The 11,969-nt window shown below is 24.9% G+C and overlaps 1 protein-coding gene across 1 annotated transcript in view; it reads left to right on the top strand.

Moving 5' to 3' along the window:
- LOC117172543 (adenomatous polyposis coli protein-like) overlaps positions 1-11,969 on the top strand; it is a 58,303-nt gene that overhangs the window by 41,101 nt on the left and 5,233 nt on the right. Inside the window, exons 11-14 of the mRNA XM_033360589.1 lie at positions 685-873; positions 5,808-5,999; positions 6,101-6,319; positions 10,509-10,730. Coding sequence (XP_033216480.1) covers positions 685-873; positions 5,808-5,999; positions 6,101-6,319; positions 10,509-10,730 — 822 coding nt within the window. The remainder of the gene's footprint in view (positions 1-684; positions 874-5,807; positions 6,000-6,100; positions 6,320-10,508; positions 10,731-11,969) is intronic.

The raw sequence follows: 11,969 nt of genomic DNA, 5'->3' as shown, positions 1-11,969 counted from the left end.
CTAGTCGGGAGTGGTGCTGACTGAAAACAGATGATTTGGAGCGATTCGCGCGCCATCTGTTGGTCATTCTAAGGACTTATTGAACTACCCTCGTATCTCCCATGTTTTATGATTTCATCATAAAATTTATTATTAAAAAATATTAATATCCAGTGAAAACTACTAACAAGATATTTATAATATTTACTACAATTAATCAGATAATTTTAAAGTTTGAATTTAACCGCGCAGGAATATTAAAAAGCACCACTAATTTATCTTAATTTGCATACGCGTTTTTACGATTTTTCTTATTAAAAGATTATTTCTTGATTCCATTAAAAAAATTCATATTCAAGATATAAAACAACTTTAAGTAAGCTCACCAGAAAACGGTTTTCAACAATAATGAGTGCGAGATTTTTTAGACTTGAAAACTAAAACGTATATTCTTGAACACTTTAAATTTCAGTTCAAGGTATCAATTTTCAGCAAATATAAAACAATATTTTCCTTGTTTTTCTTTTTGTATTATTTTAGATAATTTATTCTGTAAAATAGGAAAATTTTGTAATAGTGTCAATCTTATAATGCAAATAAAAAAATCACGTGACACTGAAAAAATATTCGCGCGCGAAGTGCGCGTGTTTTTCTTTCCAAGAGGTGTTAAAACTTGTATTAACTTCAACTCTTTTAATTTTTCAGAGACAAAACGCACTGTCTCCTTCTCCTACAGCCTCGCCAGAATTACTGGTAAACAAATCAAATTATAATTCTCCTTCGAGAAGGCTTCATTCTTCAAGTCAGTCTGAAATTTTAAGCAGAGATTTGAACAACGATTTTACTGAAGAGGAAAACCGAATTGACCAGCTGTCTGAATCTGGAATGCCAAAAGTAATTTCTTAGTCAAGCCATAGAAAATTTAAAAATATTAAATTCAAAGATATAAACTATAATCAATTAATTGCATATTTTAAATTTAATATGTTTCATTTTTAATATTCAAATTCTCTCGTGTTTATGAAAGATTCTTCATATTCCCGAAAAATGTTAATATTTAATAGTTAAATATTAATAATAATCAAATAATATCATATATTTGAAATATTCCATATTTTTAAACCACATGCAATTTTTGAAATCTCTTGAAATCCTTCGGAATCCCGTAAAATCCCTTGAAAAAATTCGTTTGCAGATTGCAAGAATCGATTAAAATAAGCAGAAATCTTTGAAATCCCGTGAATATTCAAATTAAATTAAACATACTCATCAATGTTCTCTAAAAAGAACTGCTAAAAATCCTAGAAGTCCCTTGAAATCTTTCCTTAAAATTCGTTAAAATCATTTGGCATACCTTGTATATAAATTAAATTTAACTTAAAATTAAAATTCTTTAATCAAAGGTAAAATCCGTATAAATTCTTTGAAATCCTTGGAGATTTAATAAAATCATTAAGAATTTTGTGGGATTTCATGAAATGCCTTAAATTTCCTTAAAATCTTTGAAATCGTACAAAATCCCTTGAATGTAAATTAAATTAAACTTATTGATTTAAGTTCTCTAAAAAAAGAACATTAAAATCCCTAGAAATCTTAAGAATCCTTTGAAATATTTTGGATCGCTAGAAGTCCTTTGAAATTTAATTTAAAACTATTCTTCAAAGTTCTCTCGAAATCCCTTGAAATCTTTGAAAACCCTAGAAAATTCTTTAAATTCCTTTAAATTTTGGAAATCTTATGAAATCCTTCGGAATCACTCAAAATTCCAGAAAAGGTTATAAAACCTTTAAAATGCTTGAAATCCTTTGAAAATGTTTCGTAATCTTACTAATATCCTTGAAATTCTGTGACTCATTTGCGGTTTCTTTATTTATTGCATACATTTTTTAAAACATTTTAACAATATTTTCTTATAATAATTTTCTATAATGATTCTTTTAGATTCGTGAAAAAATTATAAGAAATTCTTTATAAGGAAAATCATTATATACCTATTGGGAATGGTTAACTGCGCTACGCCACCTGGCAACAAAAATCCGAACTAGAAAGAATAGTTACGATTTTAAAGTTTTACGTTAACTTTTGCATAAAAGTGTTTTAACGATTCTTTTGTGGAGTTTAAAGTATTTTTTGGATACTAAAAGTAAGTATTTATTAGGAACAAAGGGTTTTAGATGAAATTTACATCTTATAAGGTGAAGAAACATCTTTTTTACAGAAATATCTGTCCAACTGTGATTATAAATTAATCATGATTTTTAAAATTAAACTTTTCTTTAACATTTTTAAAGTGAATAATAATTTTACAAGACGATTCAAAATCAGTTCGCAATTAAAAAAATTCCCGTTTCTAACGTCAAAAATTATGTAAACTATTTCAATTGGAAGTCTTATTAGTTAAACAAATGTAAACGCCCGATTGAAACTTTATAAACTATTTTTAATTTTAAAATAACTTGAAAATAATATATTCATAAACAAAGGGTTTTATTAAATTAAAAATATTTGTTTAGTCTAAAATATTCCATTTTTAAACCATTCAATTTGCATTTTTTTAATTAAGAAAAATAAGGTTGACATAATATTTAGAAATATCTGACTGTTTATTTAAAATCAGCAATAAGAATTTGGAATGGCTTTAGAAGATTAAAAAAAAAATTCCTATGAAAATTAGTAATGATTTTGATGGTGAAAAGATAATTTTGAGTGATTATTCAAAAATATTTACAAAGATTTACAAAATTATCAAATGTGAATGTCGAAAATTTTAAGGAAAGTTGCTTAATTTGGTAGAATTTAAAAAAAAATTGAGAAAAAAAAGATTCATCTTAAAGGGTGTTTAGAATTTCCAAAATATTTTTAAAAATTGAAAATAAAAAAAACGTACAGTTCTTTCAAAATTTTCAAATAAAATTTGGAAGCATTTTAAGAGTTTTTTAACAATTGAAAATATAAATAATTTCACTTTTAATTTAAGAAATACTCAGTTTATAAAAAAAATGTAATCGTTCAATTTCTAATGTTTCTAGCTTAAAATTGCTTTAAATGATATAATTTCGAAACATTTTTAATTCATTGATTGATTCTTCAATTTAGACTTTAGAGCATTGCAAATAATGACGTGGAATTATATATTTAGAACTGAATCTGAATCTTTGAACTCTACAGTTTATAAAAGTTAAAAATTTATTTTGCACCAGAACTGCATTTAATTAAAAATTGTTCAGTTTAAAAGTGTTAGTAGATTCCATTTTATATGCGTAAATTATTTTAAAATTTTGAAATTCAAGAATTCCACGTTGAGTGCTTTCATTTTCAGCTCAGTTTTTATCAGCTCTGTGCATCTGAAAATAAAATGGCGATCTGTTAGTGTCCTAAGCCGGTTAGTTCCTAATATCTTCAGCGCGGTGCTAGTTGTCCCATCACTCCCTGTTTTTGCATTGTAAGCAATGGGAGCAGACCACTTTTAAAAAAAATTTTAATAAACAAAATGTTATTTTCGTAAAAAAAAAAATTAAAATGAAAAGAATGTTACACATTTTATATTTCAAAACAATTTTCCAAACGATGTATATAAATTCTAATGGAAAACATGAAATAAAATGTCACCCAATAAACTTGGTAAAGTGGAATATTAGATTTTAATTTGAATAAAAAGATAAATATAATCTTTTTTATATCTGAAAATGCAGAAAATAATATTTATGTCAATAAAATATATAAATAGTTTTGTGAAAAAATTTTTAATAGTATACAAGTTCAAACTCAATATTTGAGGGTTTAGCGAGTACTTCACTATTGAATTAAATGAGAAAAATTTAATTGAAATTGAATTAAATTTTTATTCATGAACATATAGCATAAAAATATGTAAAGAACATTAAAAATAGTTCATTCAATAATTCAACTTGTTGAAGAAAACTATTTTTCAGAGGAACAAATATAAATTATAATGTTATAAAACGTCCAAGATGTAAATATAATCAATGTTTTAACATCATTGTTTTAAAGACTTAAAAGGATATAATGATAAAAAACAGCAATTAAAGAAATTTATTTTTTATTTTTCACTGATTATTAAATAAAATTGTTTCAAATGTAAATTTAGTTAAATTCAATTAAAAATACATCATATCCATTATATATTCATAAGTGAGAGTATTCGCATGGTAAGTTTAAACTTAGTACTATTCAAATTTTTCTCCGGGGTTTTTTACATTCCATTAATAATATTGTTAAATGTTTTCGACAATAAACTTTAAGAATCATATTTTACTTTTTATTAAAATTCAAATCTAAGATATCCACTTGGTCAGGATTATTGTACGACCATATAAATCATATTTTGTCTTTAGTATTCATAGAAAATGATTGGAAAATTATTTTGAAATGTTAAATGAGTAACATTGTTTTAATTTCAAGCATTTTTTTGGATGGAAATAACATTTTGTTTACTAAAAAAATAAGTGATTTAGTCCCATTGCTTTTTATGTAAAAACAGGGAGTGATGGGACAACTAGCGCCGCGCTGGAGATATTAGGAACTAATCAACTTAGGGCAGTTGCGGGGTCAAGTTAAAATCTGAAATATGGAGAGATGCACAGGGCTGGTTTTTATTCATTCAAATGGAAAAATTGTTAGCTTTAGAGTTCGATTTTTTAAATTTCATTGGCCCTAAATCACCTATATTCTTCAATCACGTATTCTTCGCATAATCTGGATAAAATGTGTCGCTGCATACATTACTTAAAGTTTATTTAAACTTAAATTCATTGAAACTTACATGAAATAGTAAAATAATAATTTTTTTTAAACCTATTTGACAAAAATGTGTTTTTTCACTGTATAATATGGAAATTCTATTTAAAACTATTTTTTTTTAATGAAGATATGTTTTTAGTATTTAATCATTGTTTTGTACTTCACAAAAAAGCCGTAAAAACTTTTTGATGCAAAAATCAAAATACATCTTTAAACATCAGTGGTTTTCAATGGAAACTTGCCTATTACATCATCGTTCATTACGTATTCTTCATGTATTTCTAAAAATGTCAATTTCTGTTCGTCTGTCCTAACCTACGCTAATTTGTTTTTCTCATACAAATTTTAAAAAATGTAGTTTAAATCGAGTGAAGTCTCGAAAACAATTTTTGAGACTTCTAAAAAATGACTAAATTTTAATTAATTTTTTTAAATTATTGACTGAAATGTTACTTTTTTTTACTGAAAATTGATCTGTTTGACTATTTTAAATTATCATCAACTCAGGTAACAATGTTCAATGTTCAGACTATAATTACTAATCTTTAATATAATTATTTAGGTTAAGAACCTTTGAAAAAGGTACGCATGTGTACCGAAACGTTAGGAAGTTTCAAAAGGAGTTTTTCTATTAAATAAATATCTGAGTTTCGAAGAACAAGTTTTTTTGACTCATATTTATTTTTTCGATTTACAATTGGACCGTAAGACATAAATAATTTAAAAAATCTACGATTAGAAATCAATACATCTTTAAAATTTTACTTACTGTTTTTAGTTCGAGTTTTAGGCACCAGGTGGCGAAATGGTAGACCACCATTCCCAATACTGAATTTCCTATAATATTTTTTCGTAAGGGGGAATAATGTGATTGAGAAATATTCGGGAATTTCAAATTGACTGATCACGAGATAACCTGGAAGTGTAATATTTAATGTTGATTTTTAATATTGATCTTTAATAATGATATTTATTATTAATATTTAATTTTGATGATTATTTCTGCCCATTTTTCTCTTAAAGCGTTGATTATTTTCTTAAATCTACATTTAAATTTAAAATTTCAGAAACGATTGAGTGTCTCGTCGAGATCTTCGCCAGTAAATATTCGTGGTAGATCAGATTCTTACAGCGATGCCCCACTTCCTCCTTTGCGTCAGCAATCTTTTGAGTCAAGAGTAACCCGGGAAACAGTGAGTGATTTCGCATTTTCGCAGGAGGAAAATTTGAGGCTTGAACAGTTGATTCAATTAGGCAAGGTGAGATTCTAAACTCTCGTAGTCTAATTTATTAATTCCCAAATTTATTAATCCACGTTAATTCAACTTGTAAATCTAATAATTGTAAACAAATTTTGTAGAAACCAGCGAACCACTCTGTGAAATCCTCTCCGATAAAAGTGCAGGACAATCGACCGAACAAGAATTCTTACATTCGTCCGACCTGCAACAACAATTCGATGCGGCAGAATTTTTTTAGATCCGATAGAATAAACCCGGAACCGGAATATGACACTGTCAGTATGACGGAAGAAGATAATTTTAAATTGGACCAGTTGATAGAATCTGCAATGCCTAAGGTAAATTGATTATTTTTAGGGGTCGTCTATAAATTACGTTATCAATTTCTTTACTTGTAATTTAATCAGTTTTAAAATCACTTTTGTATTGCAGACTTTGCACTATTTCGGCTATTCTCCTCTTTCTCCCTTTTTAAAAGCATGTATCTTTTTTTTTAAATCTTATTTCAAGAAACTTCCCCTTCTCATTTTTTTTTTACTTGAATGCAAATTGAATCAATAGAACCCAATCAGATAATCGAGCTATTCTTGGTTGAAAGTTTATTTTGTTTTGTTTAAATGTCTAGTATTATATTTTTGGTTTGAAATTCATCTCTTTGGTTAAAAACTAATTTTTTCGGTTGAAAATTTAATTATTTTGTTGATAATGCAACTATTTTGTAAAAAAAAGTAATCTATTATCAACAGAAAAGAATTTCTACTAAAAGATGGATTTTTAACGAAAGAAATAAATTTTTAATTAAAATACATATAAAATAAATATAAATTAAAATTAACATAGAGAAAGGTCAATTTCCTTGCAAAAAAAAACAACAAATTTTTTAATTAAAAAAATACATTTTCAACTGAAAATGATACAGTTAAATTCTTTAATTCCAAAAATTAATTTTCAACAAAATATTATAAATTTAAAAAAGACAAAATAAATTATTTTAGACCAAAACAGATGCTTTTTGAAGCACGAAGAATAATTTAATAAAAAAAACATGAAATTCTAACTGAAAACAGTCCATTTTTAAGTAAAATATTTTTTTAAACAATAGTTCAATCTTTAAAGAAAAAAATGTATCAATTTTCAACTAGATGAATTTTCAAATAAGAAGAATAATTTTCTACTAAAAAAGAAGAATTTGCAACTTAATAAAAATAATTTGTAAAAAAAATCAACAAAATTTTCAACTTAAAAATGAATATTAAAAAAGAAAGTATTTAACCAAAAATGCAATAGCAATTTCAACCAAAAAAACAATGAATTTTTAATCAAGGAAAGTATTTTTTAAATTTATTTTGCAAAAAGAAACAAAATATCTATTAAATAGGTGATTTTTCAACCAGGAATGGAATAGTTTAATTTTCAGCTTAAAAAATTTTTTTTTAACAAAAGCATCAGGATTTTTTCCCAAAAATATTAGTTTTCAAAAAAGAAGGAAATGTTTCTACCAAAAAGACGAACTTTCAACTGAAAAAAACACTTGATCTGAAAATTGCATTTTATGCTCAAGGTTTCAGTGGAAAGAACTAAATTTCAACACAAGAATAACATACAACAAAGAATTTTTAACCAAAATGTTTATTCTCTTTATGTAAAAAAAGTTTAAATAAGTAGATCAAAAATCATTATTCTATCGACAAAAACTATTTCACTGCATTAATCGATAACATAACAATGAATTTAAATGTCTATTTAAAACAATTGTTCTCGTTATTCCCCTCAAATGCGAACTGAATTAATAATAGAAACGAATAAGAAAGTATAACTCTTTCTTATTGAATACAATCCTTTTTAGTTTGAAACTTCTTGTATTATATTTTTTTGATTGAGATTTCATCTTTTTTTTTGTTGAAAATTTTTTATTCGGTTTAAAATTAACTTTCCGGTTAGAAATTCATAAATTCGGTTTGGAAATTCAATGGTTTTGCAAAAGAATCATCTGTTCTGTTGAAGTACTTCATTTTGACATACACATTTTAAAAAAAGTTTATATTTTTTTCTTTTTGGACTTAGAAAGCCTCTTTGATTGAGAATTGATTTTTTGAACTGAAAATTTCACTGTTTCATTTTTTGTTAAAAATGTATCATTTTTAGTTGGAAATTTAATTATGTAGTTGAAAAATCGTCTTGATTGATAGGAAATTATTCTTCTCGTTTTTAAATTTATCTATTTTTATTAAAAATTCAGTTGAAAATTGCTTTCGTTTTTGCTTCAAAATTCTTCGTTTTTAGAAAAAATTAATTTCATTGGTAGAAAATTCAGCTTGTTATAACAATATTATTCTTGTTATTTGTGCATTCACTTCTGTGTTTAAAAATTTAACTTTTCTGTAGTAAATTCGATTATTTTTGTTGAAATTCAAAATTGATTCTTTTAATTGAAAATTTAACTGTTTCATTTCTGGTCTAAAATTTATATTTGGTGTTAAAAACTAATTTTTTTTATTGATAATTCAACTATTTTGTTGAGAAAATGATTGTTTTTGGACGGAACAAAAATTTCACTGAGAATTTAATTGTATAATTTTTTATTAAAAATGTATCTTTTCTAGATGAAAATTTATTTCTTTTTTTTCATTGGAAATTGAACTATTTGATTCGAAATTTGTTTTTTTTTTGCTTGAAAATTGACCGTTTTCAGTTAAAAATTCATCTGTTTTGTAATGAAATTGTATTTCTTGTTTGAAAATGTATCTATTCTGGTTACAAATTCTTTATTTTTTGTTGTTGTTAATTGAACTATTTTGTTGAAAATTCAAGTGTTAGTTTCTTGAAATTAATTTTTTGTACTGATCCCTGCAATATACCATCTTCAGCGTGTCATTTATGGTTCAAAATTTAACCTTTTTTAGTTAATAATTTAATTATTTTTAAAAAAAAAAATCATGTTTCAAAATCAACTACTTGGTTGAAAGTTCAACTTCATTATTAAAGATTAATTTGTTCATTGAGGCTCATCTGTTTGGTTGAAAACTCTACTTCTTTGTTAAAAATGCAACTATTGTGTAAAAAAGTCATATTTTTGGTTAAAAATCCAACTACTTTGTTAAAAATTAGTTTTTTTTGGTTGATGATTCATGTCTGGTTGAAAATTGAACTATTTTGTTAAAAATTCGTTTTATTTTTTATCAAAAATAATTTTTTGAACTCAAAATTTAACCATGTCATTTCTGGTTGAAAATGTACATTTTTAGTTAAACATTTAACTATTTAGTTTAAGGTTTAGTTATGTTAGTTGTAAATCATCCTTTTGATTAAAAATTTAACAGTTTTGTTGAAAATCCGACTTTTTGGGTTGTAATTCAACTATTTTAGTAGAAATTTAATCTTTTTTGGTTTAAAATTCAACTGCTTGGTTCAAAGTTCAACTATTTGTTCAAAATGAAGTTTTTTAATCGAAAATTAAACTATTCCACTTCTTGTTGAAAATATATCTTTTCTAGTTAACAAATTCAACTATTTGGTTAAATATTTATTCTTATTAGTTGACCATTCATCTTTTTATTTGGAAATTCATGTAGATAGATTTATTTCTCGCATGCACGTCATTTTTGGACATTTCCATATAATAAAAACCCGGCTACAAAAAATACTTGAAATGGAAATTCATGTATTTTGTTGATAATTCGTCTTCTTAAGGGTTCAGATATTTGTAGAAAATTCATTTTTTGTTGTTGAATTTAACTGTTTTTTATTTCAAATTAAAATCGTTTTTGGTTACAAATTCAACTGTTTTATTGTCTAAAAATGTAACTTGTTTATTTTTGTTTCAAAATTTATATTTTTTTAGGTTGAAAATTCAACAATTTTTTTAAAAATATATGTATTTTGTTGAAAAATCGTCTTTTTGGTTTAGGATTTTTGGTTTAGGTTTAGGTTTAGGTTTGCTTTGTGAAAAAAATTTATTTTTAGTTAAATTGCACTTAATTTAGTATAAAACTTTTTTTTCTAACTGCAAATGCAGTTACATATTTGGTTGAAAATTAATCTTTCCTAATTAAAAATTAACTTTCAGTTTGAAAATTCTTTTTTTTTTCAATTTAAAAGTCTATTTTCTAAAAAATTGGTTTTCCCTCATTCGCAAATTGAAAAAAATCTAAATCTTCTTTGGTTGAAAATGATTTTTTGTTGTTGAAAACTCAACTATTTTCGAAACAATTTGTCTTTTTAACGTGAGGATTGAACTGTTTGATTAAAAATTTGACTGGTTGGTTTCTAATGTAGCTATGTAATTAAAAATAAATTTTTGCAGCAGAAAAATTCGTCTTTTTGAGATAAAGATTCATCTCTTTTGGTAGAAAATATTTTTTGGTTAAAAATCCAATTTTACCTGTGAAATCTGATATTTTCATTATTATAATTATTTTTGGACAGAGGGCCAAAAATATTTTAAAATTGTTAGTGTAGTTCATGAATGGCTTCTTATTTTGAAAGAAATAATAAATTTTAAATGTTTGAATTATCTTTAAATTTTAGAAACAAACTCAATCTTTTCATCGAAATTCGCCAGGAAGAGTTTTAGAAAACATTCCTTCGAATCGGATGCTTCCTTATGGTTGTTCGTCGCCCCCTTCATCGCCCCAACAAAATACAATTAGAACAGGAAGAATAAAATCAGAGCAAAATGAAAATAGGCACAGTTTGACAATGGAAGAAAATCTAAGGTTGGATCAGTTAATCGAGTCTGCTATGCCCAAGGTAAATGAATTTTTCTAATATTATTCCTCCTAGGAGATATTTATTCAGACAACTCAGAAATAATTCTTTTATCCAGTAATTTGATTTTTCGACCGGGAATTTTCCACAATTTTAGAAGAAAAATCTTTCCAGTCACTTAATATATCACAAATTTTAGATCACAGGATGATACAATGTGATTTAAACAAATTTTTCTATCGTTTTTCTTTTTTGAGAAATTATGTAAAAATTTAAAATAAGTTCGTTTTGAACTTTGTTTAAATATTAAGTTCAATTTTTAACTTTTTCAATTATGATATCATTCAGTATATTTTTAATATAAAGAATTTTAAAATATAGTTTTGAAGATTTAAAAGTGTTATAATAATTGGATTGAAACTTTGTAAAATATTTTAAATTATTGATAACTTTAAATTAATAGATTCATAATGAAACGCTTTTATTCAATTTTAAATTCTATTCAAATATTGTTTCAGTCTAAAATATTCCATTTTTAAACCATTCTATTTGAAATATTTTAATTAAGAAAAGGGACAATTATTTAATTGGTAGCAATATTTAATTGTTCATTCAAAATGAGCAATTGTAAATTAAATAATCAAAAATAAACATTTGAAAACTGAATACTTTAAAATAGAAAGCCTTGGAGCGTTAAAATTTCAAAGAGCTAAATTGAAACTTTTAACGTAAAAATTTTAATTGTTTTATTAACAAAAATAATAAATTGTAAATTACCCTACATTTAGTTAAGGTCCTTAATGTGCCCTATTTTCAAGATTAAGTAACTGTTTAGTCCTATTTGCAGTGCATAATGGAACTTTAAAAAAATGTATAAAAAGATCAGAGCTTCCAAGAGTCAAGGAATTTGAAAAAAGTGACACTATTATTAATTTTTTAGTCACTTGTTAAAATGAAAAGATCACATTAGTCACTTTTCTTTTAATAAATTAATTCTTAGGGTTAATCGCTATTCAGTTCAGGTCTATTACTATTTCTGAATTGGCTTATATTATTTTGAAATATTTCAGGGTATTTTTAAAGATTCCGAGAATTTTTTCATAGATCCCAAATACGAGGGTAGTTCAATAAGTCCTTAGAATGAAGTATAAAAACAATTTTTTTTGGGTAAATTTTTTGTTATTTTTCAACATAATCTCCTTGGAGCTGTATACACTTGGTCAATCGCTTTTCAAGTTTTTTTAATCCTTCAGAAAAGTGCGTTTTCGGAAGTTCCTCAAA

This window comes from Belonocnema kinseyi, chromosome 5 (genome assembly GCF_010883055.1).
Source record: "Belonocnema kinseyi isolate 2016_QV_RU_SX_M_011 chromosome 5, B_treatae_v1, whole genome shotgun sequence".
NCBI lineage: Eukaryota > Metazoa > Arthropoda > Insecta > Hymenoptera > Cynipidae > Belonocnema > Belonocnema kinseyi.
Note: the sequence above shows the minus strand (reverse complement) of the source record. Positions and strands in the feature narration are given on the sequence as shown.